The sequence below is a fragment of the Mytilus edulis genome, chromosome 14 (assembly GCF_963676685.1).
Source record: "Mytilus edulis chromosome 14, xbMytEdul2.2, whole genome shotgun sequence".
Taxonomy (NCBI): Eukaryota; Metazoa; Mollusca; class Bivalvia; order Mytilida; family Mytilidae; genus Mytilus; species Mytilus edulis.
The window spans coordinates 61,356,874-61,375,908 of record NC_092357.1 but is presented as its reverse complement, the minus strand read 5'-3'; the positions used below and the strand labels follow the sequence as shown (position 1 = coordinate 61,375,908).

Sequence of the window (19,035 nt, the reverse complement as noted above, 5' to 3'; positions counted from 1 at the left end):
TATTCTGAGTACCATCTTGGGGTAAAAAACTTGCCGGTAAAATGTAAACAAATAATTGCGCTCTTGTAACCATATATATACCTTTAAAGATATTTTGATATTTCTCACAACAGCACAGAAAAGACAAAAATCATTCAACCATTTTGAATACTAACTTGCTAGGATCAAAGTCGTCATCTATGTCAGCTTCTTTATCTTTCCCCGTCTCTTCAGCTAATTTTCTACTAGGTTCTGCTAAATCCTGAAATACATACAAATGTTAATCCTGAAATACATACAAATGTTAATCCTGAAATACATACATATGTTAAGTTATTAACTGTCACTGGTTTTACTTACAATATATATTAAGTAAACGAGTACCCCAAATAGCTACAACTGGTTTGTGACATCATTAACAAGTTGTGTAATTTCAGAGCTTATCTGGATTGGAATAAATACCGATCAGGTGTATTGAGAAGAAGACATCTTCATGAATCTGTAAAAAGTTTGGAATGAATAGCCATAAGGTCTAACAGCCTACATTTTAAGCTCTAAAGTGGCATCGTAAGAATTATTTTTTTCTGGTGTGTAATGAGTTGTTTAAATGTGAATTAGATAAGGTTTTTTTTTCAGATCGTGAATGTGGGTTGATAAGTATTTTAGATGTAGATTTTAAGATGTGGATATCTGCGACTTGACCATAGTTTCAATGCAATCTTTGCAATAAAAATAAACTGATCTTTATAATATAAAATTTATAGTAAAATGACATTTGTGATATTAAATTGACCATCATTACATTAAACTCATAGGAAGCCAACCTTTTTAATATTAAACTGATCATCATAATATTTATAAATTCATAGGAAGCCAACCTTTATGATATTAAACTGATCATCATAATCTTTATAAATTCATAGGAAACCAACCTTTATAATATTAAACTGACCATCATAATTTTAAATTCATAGTAAACCAACCTTTATAATATTAAACTGACCATCATAATTTTTAAATTCATAGTAAACCAACCTTTATAATATTAAACTGACCATCATAATTTTAAATTCATAGTAAACTGTTATGATATTAAATTCACAGTAAACTGACATTCATAATATCAAATTCATAGTAAACCCACCTTTATAGTATTAAATTCAAAGTAAACTGACCTTAATTACATTAAATTCACAGTAAACTGAGCGCTATGATATCAAATTCACAGTAAACTGACCATTATGATATTAAATTTACAGTAAACAAACCTTTATAATATTAAATTCATAGTAAACTGACATTCATAATATTAAATTCATAGTAAACTGACATTCATAATATTAAATTCATAGTAAACTGATATTCATAATATTAAAGTCATAGTAAACTGACATTCATAATATTAAATTGATAGTAAACCCACCTTTTATAATTATATTAAATTCATAGTAAACAGACCTATATTAGTGATATAAAAGTAAATTGATAGTAAACAGACCGTAATTACATTAAATTCATAGTAAACAAACCTTTATAATATTAAATTCATAGTAAACAAACCTTTATAATATTAAATTGATAGTAAACAAACCTTTATAATATTAAATTGATAGTAAACAAACCTTTATAATATTAAATTGTTAGTAAACAAACCTTTATAATATTAAATTGATAGTAAACAAACCTTTATAATATTAAATTGATAGTAAACAAACCTATATTAGTGATATTATAGTAAATTGATAGTAAACAAACCTTTATAATATTAAATTGATAGTAAACAAACCTTTATAATATTAAATTCATAGTAAACAAACCTTTATAATATTAAATTCATAGTAAACAGACCTTTATAATATTAAATTGATAGTAAACAAACCTTTATAATATTAAATTGATAGTAAACAAACCTTTATAATATTAAATTCATAGTAAACAAACCTTTATAATATTAAATTCATAGTAAACAGACCTTTATAATATTAAATTGATAGTAAACAAACCTTTATAATATTAAATTGATAGTAAACAAACCTTTATAATATTAAATTGAAAGTAAACAAACCTTTATAATATTAAATTCATAGTAAACAAACCTTTATAATATTAAATTCATAGTAAACAGACCTTTATAATATTAAATTCATAGTAAACAAACCTTTATAATATTAAATTCATAGTAAACTGACATTCATAATATTAAATTGATAGTAAACCCACCTTTTATAATTATATTAAATTCATAGTAAACAGACCTATATTAGTGATATAATAGTAAATTGATAGTAAACAAACCTTTATAATATTAAATTCACAGTAAACAAACCTTTATAATATTAAATTGATAGTAAACAAACCTTTATAATATTAAATTGATAGTAAACAAACCTTTATAATATTAAATTGATAGTAAACAAACCTTTATAATATTAAATTGATAGTAAACAAACCTTTATAATATTAAATTCATAGTAAACAAACCTTTATAATATTAAATTCATAGTAAACAGACCTTTATAATATTAAATTCATAGTAAACAAACCTTTATAATATTAAATTCATAGTAAACTGACATTCATAATATTAAATTGATAGTAAACCCACCTTTTATAATTATATTAAATTCATAGTAAACAGACCTATATTAGTGATATAATAGTAAATTGATAGTAAACAAACCTTTATAATATTAAATTCACAGTAAACAAACCTTTATAATATTAAATTGATAGTAAACAAACCTTTATAATATTAAATTGATAGTAAACAAACCTTTATAATATTAAATTGATAGTAAACAAACCTTTATAATATTAAATTGATAGTAAACAAACCTTTATAATATTAAATTCATAGTAAACAAACCTTTATAATATTAAATTGATAGTAAACAAACCTTTATAATATTAAATTCATAGTGAACAAACCTTTATAATATTAAATTGATAGTAAACAAACCTTTTATAATTATATTAAATTCATAGTAAACAGACCTATATTAGTGATATAATAGTAAATTGATAGTAAACCCACCTTTTATAATTATATTAAATTCATAGTAAACAGACCTATATTAGTGATATAATAGTAAATTGATAGTAAACCCACCTTTTATAATTATATTAAATTCATAGTAAACAGACCTATATTAGTGATATAATAGTAAATTGATAGTAATAGTAATAGTAAACAAACCTTTATAATATTAAATTCATAGTAAACAAACCTTTATAATATTAAATTGATAGTAAACAAACCTTTATAATATTAAATTGATAGTAAACCAACCTTTATAATATTAAATTCATAGTACTGGTATCCTTTAAAGCTTTCTGCGACGGCTGTCATGGTTCTTGATGTTTTCTCCCAGAAATGTAATAACGTTGATTGATAGTTGGCTAAGACATGTGAGAACATATTACATCTACTGGCTGCTAATAAGTCTACTTTTTGCATCACATCCAGTTTTAATTTATCAAATTTCGCTTTTGTTTTCCGCACTTGCGCTTGAACCTGAAATAAAATCATTATCATCAAGAGACTATGTTCAATTCTCCATTTATAATATTAAATTCATGGTAAACAAACCTTTATAATATTAAATTCATAGTAAACTGACCTATATAATATTAAATTCATAGTAAACTGACCAATTATAATATCAAATTTAGCTTTTGTTTTCCACACTTGTGCTTGAACCTGAAAAAAGACATTATCATCAAGGCTATGAAATACATTCAGCAAATGAGGATTTTCAGCAAAAAGATGTTCTAAATGAAAAGAGTTGAATTATATATATGTATAAAGAAAGTGTTTGGGTTGGTGTGAATGTGGCTTTTAGAAGCAAATGACTGTTAACGGCAGATTTCACTGAACTATTTTTTTTATTCTGTATGTCCTCAATCATCTGCTACTAAGAAATTACATTTCAAATTTTTTTTTAAAACTTTTTAACTGTAAGAGGGTTTCTTGTTCATGGAATTTAAATTTCTCAATTTCCAGATCTAGGAAAACTCCTTTCACAAAGTTGATGTTTTACATTTTTCTTTGGTTTGATACCAGAATTTCTTCAAAAAGAAAAAAAATATGCAAGCAGATAATTCTGCAAAATTATATCAATCATGAAATTAGAACTAAACACCATTTAATTAATTTCCCCATTTTAAGTCTATGTGTGATTTTTATAAATGAAATTAATAGCTTTCAGATTCTACGTGAGGGCTATTCCAGAAAAAAATGTATGGGGGGGTTGGAAGGCAGTTTTTGTCAGCACCCGCCACCCAGACAATTGTAATTGAGAATTATAGTGCATTATAGTGTGAAAAGTTGCTCTGATATACATCACCCATGTATTATTAATATAATGTGCCTTCCAACCCCCCCATACATTTTTTTCTGGAAAAGGCCTGACAAATATATGTACAAATGTATGGAAGATAGTCATTTATGGGGATACAAAATACAATCTGCAGATAAATTTAAACAAAATAAAAAGTTGAGTTTCCGGCTGCTGGGCAAAGGGAGATAAGTTTATTATAATTTCTTAATATTTCTATTTTCTAGTATTGTTCAACAATCAAATGACATATTTTTCAATGTCAAATCAGAATTTATAGAAAACTAACGGGGGCTTACGTCAATAGATATACACTACTTACCAAAGTTTCATGAGAACTACTGAAAGCATTTTTGAGTTATTGTCTGAAAACTGGAAAATCCCCCTTTTTTAATGAATAAAACCCTAGAACTCAGAAACATAAAATCAATAATTAAAATATCTTTGTTTTCTCTATCTATTTTTTTTTTTCTTTTCTAAAATTTTTTTCTTACTTTTCTAAATTTTTCTAACTGTTTATAAGTATCTGGATCCAACTGTTCTGATACGTCTTTCATCCACAAGAGGGCACCTCTGTACTCTGTTCTGGCTCCCTCCATTCTATTTATAGTCATCAATGTGTCTGATATGGCTCGGTATCTAAATGTTTCCACCTCCTGGTAAAGTCTTACAAGCGGAACTCTCATCGCTAACCTAAAATACAAATGATTTTAAAGTTTCATACAATACAAAAATAAAGTAGAGACGAAAGATCCCAGAGGGTTAGTCAAACTCATAGATTGAAAATAAACTGACAAAGCCAAGGCTAAAAATAACAAGAGTGCACACGCTGAAATGTCTCGCCTTCTATACTAATCATTGATATTATGTTGATAGTGATAAGTATAAAGCTAAGCTTTATAACAACTGTACCATAAACTTAACATTAACCAAGATAACTAAACAAAGACCAATGAACCTTGAAAATGAGGTCAAGGTCAGATGAACCATGCCAGGCAGACATGTACAGCTAACAATGCTTCTATACAACATATATAGTTGACCTATTACTTATTGTTTAAGAAAAATAGACCAAAACACAAAAACTTAACACTGTGCAATGAACCGTGAAAATGAGGTCACGGTCAAATAAAACCTGCACGACTGACATAAAGATCATAAAATATTTCCATACACCAAATATAGTTGACCTATGGCATATAGTATTAGATAAATAGACCAAAACTCAAAAACTTAACTTTGACCACTGAACCATGAAAATTAGGTCAAGGTCACATGACATCTGCCCGCTAGACATGTACACCTTACAATCATTCCATACAACAAATATAGTAGACCTATTGCATATAGTATGAGAATAATAGACCAAAACACAAAAATCTAACTATAACCACTGAACCATGAAAATGAGGTCAAGGTCAGATGACACCTGCCAGTTGGACATGTACACCTTACAGTCCTTCCATACACCGAATATATTAGCCCTATTGCTTATAGTATCTGAGATATGGACTTGACCACCAAAACTTAACCTTGTTCACTGATCCATGAAATGAGGTCGAGGTCAAGTGAAAACTGTCTGACAGACATGAGGACCTTGCAAGGTACGCACATATCAAATATAGTTATCCTATTACTTATAATAAGAGAGAATTCAACATTACAAAAAATTTGAACTTTTTTTTCAAGTGGTCACTTAACCATGAAAATGAGGTCAAGGACATTGGACATGTGACTGACGGAAACTTCGTAACATGAGGCATCTATATACAAAGTATGAAGCATCCAGTTCTTCCACCTTCTAAAATATAAAGCTTTTAAGAAGTTAGCTAACACCGCCGCTGTAGCCGCCGCCGGATCACTATCCCTATGTCGAGCTTTCTGCAACAAAAGTTGCAGGCTCGACAAAAAGACAAACAGACAAACAATAATACAGAAGTCACAACATAGAAAACTAAACACTCAGCAACACAAACCCCATCAAAAACTTGGGGTGATCTCAGGTGCTCCGGAAGGGTAAGCAGATCCTGATCCACATGTGGCACCCATCATATTGCTTATGTTATGATGTTAAATAAAGACTATGACAAAACTGATTCTTTTTTAATGGAAATTGACAGAAAGTTAAAAGGAATGAAATTGTTTGACCACCATACATTAACAAAAATCAAGCAATTGCTTGATACGTAAATTTGATAAGGTTATATTTTTTTATAAAATATTTTTTTATCTTTACATTTTTTTAATTTTGAGATTTCTGTAGCCTAGGCTTGAAGGTTTTCCATGCTCTTGTTAATCACTGAAAACAAAACTACACCTTAATCTAAACTAAACTGAGAAGCTATGAGATTCATTTACTTCTGATGAGCCAAGTGATTTGCCTACCTTTGCTGGGCTGAGAAGCTCTGTGATTCGCCTACAGCAGCCATCATTTTGTCAATGTTACTCTACGATTTGTCTAATTGCAGAGCTGAGAACATCCATGATTTGCCTACCTTTGCTGAGCTGAGAAGCTCTGTGATTTGCCTACCTTTGCTGAGCAGAGAAGCTCTATGAATTGCCTCTCTTTCCAAAGCTGAAAAGCTCTATGATTTGCCTACCTTTGCTGAGCTGAGAAGCTCTATGATTTTCATACCTTTGCTGAGCTGAGTAGCTCAATGATTTGCCTACCTTTGCTGAGCTGAGAAGCTCAATGATTAGCCTACCTTTGCTGAGCTGAGAAGCTCTGTGATTTGCCTACCTTTGCTGAGCAGAGAAGCTGTATGAATTGCCTCTCTTTCCTGGGCTGAGAAGCTCTATGATTTGCCTACCTTTGCTGAGATAAGTAGCTCTATGATTTGCCTACCTTTGCTGAGCTGAGAAGCTCTATGATTTGCCAACCTTTGCTGAGCTGATAAGGTCTGTGATTTTCATACCTTTGTTGAGCTAAGAAGCTCTATGATTTGCCTACCTTTGCTGAGCTTAGAAGCTCTAGAAATGCCTACCTTTGCTGAGCTGAGAACCTCTGTGATTTGCCTAGTTGCTGAGCTGAGAATCTCTATGATTTGCCTACCTTTGCTGAGCTGAAAAGCTCTGTGACTTGCCTACAGCAGCCATCATTTTTCCAGCTCTGGTTTTGTCAATGTTACTCTGTGATTTAAGGAATCTGCCTGTGCTACTTTCTTCTTGTGACAAACCTATAAAAGAAAATATTCATTCAAACTTGTTTTTATTTTGTCTTAATATACATTTATGAACTACTTACTAGTATGTTCATTTATTATTATTTTATTTTTTTTCAAGATCTCTTCTTAAGGTGGTACATGTACCTAACACTACAGGGAGATAAGTCTGTAAAGTCAGCTAAACATTTTAATTTTGTTGTGTTGTAAAAGGAATATTAAGCTTCTCAATGATCAAAATTGGTGTTTGTCAAATTGCTATATTACCAGTGTAATTTTTCTGACAAAACAGTTGGTTCAAAAATTTTTAAATTTTCATATTTTTATTTGAGGTTCAAAGTAAATACTTTGACAAAATTTTATGAAAATTTAATGAGCCAAATTAATTTTAGTGAAAGTGTTGGGTACCACCTTAAGCCAGTGAGAGAAGCTATCTAAAACTTGCAGTGATAGTTTTTTTTTTTTGGCTCCATGTTGAAGGTCTGTCACTTTGAGATGAAGAACAGCAATAAAAGCAGTTTTTTTGTTTTTTTGTGTTGGTTTTATTTTAATCATGTACTGATTTTGTGTATTCTTTGTTTTTCTGTGTTGGTTTTATTTTAATCATGTAATGGTTTTGTGTATTCTTTGTTTTTTTGTGTTGGTTTTATTTTAATCATGTAATGGTTTTGTGTATTCTTTGTTTTTCTAATATTTATACATTTTCATTGCAAAGTTTGGATGGAACTTGAATTCAAATCGTACTTGGTTTTTAAATTTATGTTAGAATTTAATTTCATAATTTTTTGTCCAAAGGTTCAATGGGAGTTTAATTAGTACTTTCACACATTCTAATACTTTCGTATGCAGCACTTTCTCTAGATCAAATTTAATTGTTCTGAATTTAGTTGTTCTTTGAATGAAAAACATTTTAAATCAGGGCCCAGCTGAGGCCTGCTTCCAGGTGTGGAATTTTCTCACTGTGTAGAAGACCCATTGGTGGTCTTAGTATGTTTCTGCTCTTTGGTTGGGTTGTTGTCTCTTTGACATATTCCCCATTTCCATTCTCAATTTTAAATTCAAGATTTCCCACATAATTTCATATCTGAAACATTAATTTACATATAAGAGGATAGTAATCAAAGCTTCCAAATTTTTTATGAGCCAGCCAGACATTTCATATCTGATCCCAATTCTAATCCCTAAGACTAAGTCACAAAAGGCAATTATGGTAATCAGATGGCCATCCCAATGATTGACATTAGATTAAAAAAAAAATGATATTAAACTTTACTTTGATATGAATTTGATCTTCTGACGTAAACTTAAAATTGGCAGTACATCATTCAAAGTGTGCACATCATCGTGCTCATATCTGCCTTAGACTTTGTGCAAAATGACGTTGTCAAAAACTTTACTTTCGTTTTTAAAGTCACATTTTTAAAAACCAGATGTTGCCTTACAATGGTTAAACATGGACCTTAAACGGAAACAACAAATCAGTTTTCTTTTACAATGCACCACTTAGTGAAGAAGCTCTTTCCACATTATCTCTTCCACAAAATACTTGAAATGAACGTTTGTAACAGGTATCAATGATAATTTTAGCATTTTTGAAGAAATGTAGGATGCATAATTAAATTTCCCACCTGTGCACATGCACACACGTTCCTGTTCATACATCGTAGTTCTGACGAAAATTTCATTTAAAACCTTTTTAAATGTTTCATCAAATCATGTTTATAAATGTATTTATTATAATTTTAATCTGTTGGACTAAATCAATTAGACACAAACCTCTGAAATGTACGCAAAATAATTGTGAATAGACAGATAAATTTATACGATGTCAGGTACTGAAAATAGTTTACCTGTCACCTGAACAGGTAGTTTTCAGCTGTCCACCAACTAATTAGCCTTGATTAAAATTAGAAAGTATTGGAGTAGGGGCTGTTTTGATAGTAATTAATCATCATGTCACTTTTATGACCGAAAAATGTGTGGCTGTTAAAGGTAAAAGGTTGGGTCAAAAGATAGTGAATTATGTTAAAATGACCAAAAAAGCCTTGAAAACTAAAAAGTAGATGACCGTTTCATGCTTTGCCCAGTCAGACTTTTACCGACATTATACAATTGATCGTTTTGGAAGCCTTGGTAGTAATATGCCCTTTACAGTCAGGCGTGAAACAGTAATTTTCGGCTATCGTTAGCGTCAAATTAGTTAAAATTTTACCGTGATTAGTCAAAATACCCTTATCATTACCGTTATTTTTGGAAAAAAATTAACACGATTCATCAAAATCAGGTGACGTTTTTATCTTCATGCACCACAAATTACCGTTAACGTCATTTGGCAAGAAATTTTATCGTTATTCTTCATGAAGGTACCCCCATTACTACCCTCATATGAAGATGTAAACAATTCTGACATTTTCTAATATTTTCTTGTAGTTCGTACTTACGACATAAACGATCCTGGTATTTTTCTATTACTTTCAATAGTTCCATGGAAGATCTCTGTATAGATCTGAATACCTAAGAGATAAAAATGGCATTCACCAATGTAGTTCAGAATACTTTTTAAAATCATATAATCATGGAAGTATTATATTGACAGGAACTCCAACAAGCGGACTTCAAAGGTTTATAGTGCGATGCCGCAAAATCGTTAAGTATCTGTTAATTAACTCGACATGTCTTATGGATGCATGGGTTCCGATCAAATTTTTGGAACCTCGTGAATGATCGTAATTACGGAACATACCGAAATAACCGGATGTGTACTTAATTGTCAAAGGAATGACATTTACCGACCATGTGAATGACAAATATGTCAGTTTTTACGGGTTTTGCTGCTTAAAAACAAATAAAAAGAAAAGAAACGAAATCCCCGCGACTGTTTTCACCAAATATTAAAAAAAAAAAAAAAAAAAAATAAGGAGTAAAATACTCACAAGCCATAAACATTTCAGTTTAAGTTGCAATCAATTTTAAAATAGTAAGATTTTTATTCATGAGAGAGCCGTTGGCTAAACACGCATAACTGTTATATACATATATGCGTGTTAGGCTTGAAAATCATAAAATTCTCATGTAAAGTAAACGGAAAAGTTTTTATCAGTAATTATTATCGCGTTTTACTGCTAACTTTGACAAATATTTTAATGAAGTGTTTAATGAAAGAATTTCCAACAAAAATTTAATCCAAAAGTTGGCCGGGGTGACGGGGTTAAAGAGCTTTGATCCGAAAAAAATATCATATATTTTGATTTATTGTTTACTGAAAGTCCAATGGCAAATATTTCATGCAATTAAACAAGAAACAGAAACATAAATTTCTTAGCATAAGGTGTAAGATGTTTCAGAACTGTTAAGCTTTTAAACACATAAAATAAATTCTAATTTGGTTTCCATGATAAAAAAAATTAAACTTCTTAGGGCTCATCATGGTGATCGTTCTTTAAATGCAACCAGAAATATTAAAAGCCATCCGTAAAAAATAAATCTGTCAGACGTCAGATTGAGTAATCTCGGACTAGGTTGAATGTTTAAGGTTGTTTACAACATTACTTTGGAATTATCATAAAAGGTGTAACAATTCATCTGCATGTCTCGTGAACCTGATATTGCTATGTAGAGGTCATCACATGCGTGTAATTATTAACCTCTTTTAGTCTTTAAAATATATTTGATAAATAAGTTAACAACATTATACGATAGAGAAAATCATAAATATTTGTGTAACACTCGATAAAAGTTTACAATCTTTAACTTAAAATTTGAGTTATCTGGCACCATCTGGCACACTATCACATTATTTTCTGCAAACTCTCTGCTTTAGAATCATGTAATTTTCATAATCGGATATTTCCCGATTTCCAAGTTCCAATGATTAAAACATACTTAACAAAACTAAAAATAAGCTTTCCCTCTTTCCGAATGATGTTAATTTTCTTATGTCATTCTGTTAAATATGGACCGATTTTTTCTATCTTTTCAGCGTTGTTCTTCATTTATTGAACGGAAACAGGTGTTGTTATTCATGTGGCGATTCACAAATAACCACGGGAGTTTCCGTGTTAATTTAAATTGGTAGGTAGATAAGACAATCGATATCAAATCACGTGATAAGACCAGCTTCAGTTAAAAGAACAGGCGAAGGCGGCATCGCAGATACCCCACAAAGGAGTTATCACGTACTTGACAAACTGAGTCGGAACCTTTTATTTTCTTAAAGAAATCAGTGGGATGGGAATACAGTGCTAATTTTTCGTTGGAGTTCCTGTCAATATAATACTTCCATGATATAATTAATCCATTAAATAACACAACAACATGGATTATTTTTGTGTTAAATATTTTTTTATCGTGACAGGAGCCTGAAATTCAGTGGTTGTTAGTTCATAGATATAAAAAGATGTGGTATGAGTGTCAATGAGACAACTCTCCATCCAAGTAACAATTTATAAAAGTAAACCACTATAGGTCAAGGTAGGGTCTTCAACACAGAGCCTGGCTTACACCGATCAGCAAGCTATAAAGGGCCCAAAATAATTACTAGTGTCAACTTATTCAAACGGGAAAAGCAACGGTCTAATCTATATAAACATTATTTTTTTTTGTAAATTGCATTATAACTAAGTTAGTTTTCTAATTTGAATTGTCATGTTTTTCAAGTCAGACCTTTTATAGAGCTCTGACTTTACCTTATGGGTTTTCTCATTGTTGAAAACTGTACAGTGGCTTACAATTGCTTATATTCACGTTACTGTGGATTCATTATTATTCGTTAGATACCAATTTTCGTGGATTTCGTGGGCACAGTCAAACCACGAAATTAAATATTCAACGAATGATAATTTTTCTATAGGTTTGTATGTAGACTTCAGCAAAACCACGAAATTAAATATCCACGAATATGCAAGTTTTTCTTAATCCACGAAAATTGGTATCCACGAAAATAAATGAATCCACAGTATTTGAACTGTCTTGTCTCATTGGCAATCATGTCCCTTCTCCTTATTTTTATATTTAAATAAAGCAAGAATAAATATATATAGTTGTCAGTACAGATTCACAGAATTAATTCTTAACATTTCTGTTACAGAGCTGCTTTAGCCCTGCCAAGTCAGATAAAACCATTTACCAATATTCCAATATTATAACTCTACATGTACCTTAGCATCAAGTTAAGCATCCCCATATAATAACTCTACCTTAGCATCAAGTTGAGCATCCCCATATAATAACTCTACCTTAGCATCAAGTTGAGCATCCCCATATAATAACTCTACCTTAGCATCAAGTTGAGCATCCCCATATAATAACTCTACCTTAGCATCAAGTTGAGCATCCCCATATAATAACTCTACCTTAGCATCAAGTTGAGCATCCCCATATCATACCTCTAACCTAGCATCAAGTTGAGCATCCCCATATAATAACTCTACCTTAGCATCAAGTTGAGCATTCCCATATAATAACTCTACCTTAGCATCAAGTTGAGCATCCCCATATAATAACTCTACCTTAGCATCAAGTTGAGCATTCCCATATAATAACTCTACCTTAGCATCAAGTTGAGCATCCCCATATAATAACTCTACCTTAGCATCAAGTTGAGCATCCCCATATAATAACTCTACCTTAGCATCAAGTTGAGCATTCCCATATAATAACTCTACCTAATTAGCATCAAGTTGAGCATCCCCATATAATAACTCTACCTTAGCATCAAGTTGAGCATCCCCATATAATAACTCTACCTTAGCATCAAGTTGAGCATCCCCATATAATAACTCTACCTTAGCATCAAGTTGAGCATCTCCATATAATAACTCTACCTTAGCATCAAGTTGAGCATCCCCATATCATACCTCTAACCTAGCATCAAGTTGAGCATCCCCATATCATAACTCTACCTTAGCATCAAGTTGAGCATTCCCATATAATAACTCTACCTTAGCATCAAGTTGAGCATCTCCATATACTAACTCTACCTTAGCATCAAGTTGAGCATCCCCATATAATAACTCTACCTTAGCATCAAGTTGAGCATCCCCATATAATAACTCTACCTTAGCATCAAGTTGAGCATCCCCATATAATAACTCTACCTTAGCATCAAGTTGAGCATTCCCATATAATAACTCTACCTTAGCATCAAGTTGAGCATCCCCATATAATAACTCTACCTTAGCATCAAGTTGAGCATCACCATATAATAACTCTACCTTAGCATCAAGTTGAGCATTGCCATATAATAACTCTACCTTAGCATCAAGTTGAGCATTCCCATATAATAACTCTACCTTAGCATCAAGTTGAGCATCCCCATATAATAACTCTACCTTAGCATCAAGTTGAGCATCCCCATATAATAACTCTACCTTAGCATCAAGTTGAGCATCCCCATATAATAACTCTACCTTAGCATCAAGTTGAGCATCCCCATATAATAACTCTACCTTAGCATCAAGTTGAGCATCCCCATATAATAACTCTACCTTAGCATCAAGTTGAGCATCCCCATATAATAACTCTACCTTAGCATCAAGTTGAGCATCCCCATATAATAACTCTACCTTAGCATTAAGTTGAGCATTCACATAAAATAACTCTACCTCAGCATCAAGATGAGCATTCCCATATCATACCTCTAACCTAGCATCAAGTTCAGCATGTATCACAGTGATCGGGAAGGACGTGCACCCTGCGCCTATAGCGCATATTGACCAGAAATGGCGCATAGAGTGACAAATGGAAGCCCCATGTGGTGTACGATATTTTTCACATCGTTTCGAAACGTTTAGATATTGTCAAATGGATTTCCGATCGTGTTCCGTGCCGCCATGTATGTGTACACAACTGTATAATGTTCCTCCAATCATAGGAGCACCTATATATTTTTCAGACGTCTCAGGTGTTTTCCTATGGTAATAGAACCATGCGGTTTAATGTCTCGGGTGTTTTCCTATGGTAATAATAGAGCGATGCGGTCTTAACTGATAACCCAAAAAACGTAATTGACCATCATTCATGATATAATTTTTTATAAACAACTTTAAATTTGTGAAATTTTGCTATTACAGAGGAAATTTAACTATAACAATAATCTATTAACTTAGTTTAGCTTGCTATTATTTCGATTGAAAACCCCTGAAGCCTTTTTATGAATATGGTTTTTGTCTCCATAAAAGATGCTTAACTGCCCTTGTTATTTTTTGGTCTTTGGCTCGTTTTGACATTTTGTTAACATGACTTTAGCGAATTATTGTTTTGTTCTATCAATTAATGGTACTCTCTACTGTTAATCTTGTCATCGTGATGAAGTAATAATAATAATACAAGAAATGCAGAGGAAGTGCCTGAAATGTCCTCTAATACGAAACGTCTAGAATAAGTATGGTATCGACGAAGACCCAAATTTAATGTTAAAAAAAACCAACCATGAACATGAACAAGCCAAGGCAACAGTACCAGTATAAACATTGTAAATACAGGTTATCTTTAATATTGTCCATTTTGGAAGAAGTTATTGTATATTCATGGAAATTACAGAATCACAGGAACAATATCCATGATATTATTTAAAATCATACCGTAGTACCAACACCTCTTTGCCAAAAAATAATGATACTTTTTATTTTTTTACAGAAGTCAATTCAAATGGCCCACTCATTTGACAACATGGCCCATTATTTTTTAAAATGTCCCATTGAATTTATTTTTGAGGGGCCCTGGGCCTAATGTGAAAAAAACCTTCCAGATCACTATATCATAACTCTAGCTTAGCATCAAGTTGAGCTTATATCATACCTCTAACTTAGCATCAAGTTGAGCATCCCCATATCATATCTTTAACTTGGCATCGAGTTGAGCATTCCCATATCATACCTCTAACATAGCATCGAGTTGAGCATATATCATACCTCTAACTTAGCATCAAGTTGAGCATTCCCATATCATAACTCTACCTTAGCATCGAGTTGAGCATTCCCATATCATACCTCTAACTTAGCATCAAGTTGAGCATATATCATACCTTTAACTTAGCATCAAGTTGAGCATATATCATACCTCTAACTTAGCATCGAGTTGAGCATCTGATGCGACCACATGTTCATCTTCTTTCTTGCCTAGTTTCTGTATTACTGCTTGTTTGGTTGTCCAGAATGTTTCCTTGATCTTGTGAACTGTGGATGTATCTGTTCGTTCCACATATTTATCATAGTTGGATCCACTGTAACCATGCCGACTGAAAAAGATTTAAAACAGTTTTCCTGGTGTTCTTAATAAAACATGGCAGACAGACATTATTTATTTTTCATTCACCATGCTGTAAACAATTTGTTTCACTTGTCCATCAATTAAGTAAATTTACAAGAAATCCAGAGCAAAATATGTGATTTATAGACATGACAGATACACAAACAAGAATGTGTCCATAGTACACGGATGCCCCACTTGCACTATCATTTTACATGTTCAGTGGACCATGAAATTGGGATCAATACTTTATTTGGCAATAAAATTAGAAAGATCATATCATAGTTAACATGTGTACTAAGTTTCAAGTTGATTGGACTTCAACTTCATCAAAAACTACCTTGACCAAAAACTTTAACCTGAGCTTCACACTATCTTTTTCTTTGTTCAGTGGACCGTGAAATTGGGGTCAATACTTTAATTTGACATTAACATTAGAAAGATCATATAATAGGGAACATGTGTAGTAAGTTTCAGGTTGATTGGACTTCATCAAAAACTACCTTGACCAAAAACTTTAACCTGAAGCGGGACAAACAGACGCATGGATGGACGAACGAACAGAGGCACAGACCACAAAACATAAAAAAGGTGGGGCATAAAAAAAAGGTATAAATGATACTACAATATTATAACGCTGCCTCCCTGGTGTTAAAGAGAAAATCACAGGTTACAAATAAAAGGGATTTCGTTAACTGGTATGATGTATTACTGTAAAAGGTATGGCTCGACGTCTAATTAGAATCCCTCTGAACCACACACTTTATAGCTTCGTTAACCTAGACTCTAGACGTCTATCAAATGTTATATAATTATGATTTATAAATAAAGACAAGTTTTGATGATGTCCAGGGGTTTCATTATCTTTCATGTTGACTGGTACTTTCCACGTTTCTAGGCGGTACTTTTCAATTAATTCCATGAATATCTTATATAAAAATTCCTACATTTAGGCGGTACTGGTCAATAGCATAGGAGGGTAAAAGTACCAGGTACCGCCTCCTAATGAATGGCCTGTGATGACAGACACACAAAAATACTCATAGCTGAAATTTAACTACAATGAAACTTGCATTGTCTAATTCAAATCTTGCTTAAACTAAAAACTAACCTATCTAAACCAAACATTTTAATCTCTAGTCATATCCAATGTCAAGAATGTTATGTGTTATGAATGTGATTAAATGGAAAATCTGCCAAAACCAAACTAAATTGTAAGTCCCATTTACATGTATCATGTTTATCATGTTTATCATGGTTATTGAGTTAAGTTCGGATAAGACTGGTTTCACTGTATTATCATGATTATACATTGTGTACTTACGACATCCTTTCTATACAATATCTGTACACAGCGTTGATGAACTACTAGACAATCTGTGGAAAAAAAAAGTTTTATAAAACATGTTAAAGGTTTGATATAAAAAAGATATGGTATGATTGCCAATGAGGCAACTCATCACAAGAGACCAAATGACACAGAAATTAACAACTATAGGTCACTGTTGTTATGACATACTTATTTCTATTATCTCCAGACTTTGAAAGCCTACATGTACATTATAAATAAACATGATAAAGACCCCTGTGTTTTCACCCCAGACAAAGAGATTTGAAGTGAGCTGGGTCAAAATCTTTTATTTCAGCCCGCATCATTTTCTGAAAATAGCTTCTGAAATGAGGTTGCCAGTTGGCCACACAACATGAAGACCTAGGTTTCAGGTGTCCTTCCTTTTTTAAAGCTAAACAACCCTTGTGAAATTAAAGTATTAAGCTTTTGTTCTGTGTTTTTATGCTGTCATGTGTATAACATAGATTAATATTCATTGCGCATGTTTATTCCTCAACATTATTATAGCAGATAATTTCATATTCGAACGTGCCAAAATCAACCAAAATGTACCATGTGTACATGTATACAATAAAACAAGATGTGTATCACAGTGGATTATAAAAAGAAAAGTTCTAGAAATGATACAGTTGTCTCACAAATACAAGACTAACTCATTCTGACATTCAATTTTAACATGCTATAGACAATCATAGATCACAAGAGATTATTTCTGATTAGTCTTCACTTTAAATCAGAAGTTTTTCATGTTTACTGAAAAAAAAGCATTTTCACTGAACTAGTACACATTTTCATTGTGGCCAGCTGAGGCCCACCTTCAGACAGTTCAGGTGCACAATTTTCTCACTGCATTGATATGAAGACCCATTGACCTAAATGGCTGTTATTTCCTCTTTGGTCGGAGTGCGTCTGTGACATATTCCCTGTTTTCTATTCTCAATTTTAAAAACTTATCTAGAGTCTTCGGTTTGACCTGGAACTGAGAGCCTGAACTCGTGATGGATTATATGGGTTTGTAACGTACAGTGCCCCATTTTGAATGATAATGGCCCAATTGGAAATAAAAACAATTTAAAAAAAGGCTAAGCACAAATATTGAAAAGTGAATTTATATACATTTGAGTCAATAACCATGATAGTAGCAACTTTCGGCAAATGACTTTCCAGAAAATGAATAATAAATTAGATTGAAAATAAGCATCTTCAAGGGATAGATCTGCAAACTCGGACATTAACAACAATTCCAAAAATAAAATAAAACGTTTTTCCTGCCTGCCGAGCCTTGATAATTTTCACATGTTGGGGGAAACCAACATTCACTTTTCAATGGCCTGGCCTGTTGGACCCAAAAAATACCCCCAACAATTGAGACCTTTACTGTTATGATTTTTATTTGATATGTGGATGTTTAAAGAACCAGTGATTTATCTGTTGGAAGCAGTTTGACTACATCCATTATGGTTCTTGTGATAGATCTAGAATAATTTGTCACCAAAGGCAAATATACCAGCATGACCAGTGTCAGCGACTTTGCTTTGAAAAATTATGCACACAACTCTTAGTATAAATGTGTTTTCTTTATTACTTAACATGCTTAATGACGACTCAATATGACAGTGATGTGAATGATAGGAATATAAATGTGAATGGAATTCTTCAGATCAGTTGCGTAACCCAAGAGCTACGGTTATGCATCTATATTCGGGTAAGCTACATTAATTTTTTGGTGCAGAGACGTGTCAAAAAATTACACAAATAAAGAGATGACAAATCGTCTGTTTTATGGTGTTTTAAACAGAAGAAAACATTTTTAGCCTAATTTTCTAGTTTTGAATGAGAGTTACATAGGGTCTTATTGATCTTACAGGTTTTGTTTTCTCTTAACAAATAAAATATTGCTGCATTAAAAATCGCATCATTTTCAGACGTCCATGTTTACTAACGATATATACCGGAAAGT

The 19,035-nt window shown here is 31.9% G+C and overlaps 1 protein-coding gene across 5 annotated transcripts in view; it reads right to left on the bottom strand.

The window, feature by feature from the left end:
• The window catches only part of LOC139503321 (islet cell autoantigen 1-like), a 52,341-nt gene extending 33,306 nt beyond the window's left edge, over nt 1–19,035 (bottom strand). For 3 of the 5 annotated variants that reach the window (XM_071293087.1, XM_071293088.1, XM_071293090.1), the window contains exons 1-8: nt 18,941–19,035; nt 17,049–17,101; nt 15,536–15,713; nt 9,919–9,991; nt 7,369–7,492; nt 4,811–5,009; nt 3,269–3,493; nt 156–241 (exon numbers count right to left, since the gene is read on the bottom strand). In XM_071293087.1, coding sequence (XP_071149188.1) covers nt 156–241; nt 3,269–3,493; nt 4,811–5,009; nt 7,369–7,492; nt 9,919–9,991; nt 15,536–15,713; nt 17,049–17,053 — 890 coding nt within the window. In that variant the 5' untranslated portion in view covers nt 17,054–17,101; nt 18,941–19,035. Of the gene's footprint in view, nt 1–155; nt 242–3,268; nt 3,494–4,810; nt 5,010–6,811; nt 6,847–7,021; nt 7,057–7,368; nt 7,493–9,918; nt 9,992–15,535; nt 15,714–17,048; nt 17,102–18,940 lie in introns of all 5 variants that reach the window. The other 2 variants (XM_071293091.1, XM_071293089.1) reach the window with 2 other exon arrangements.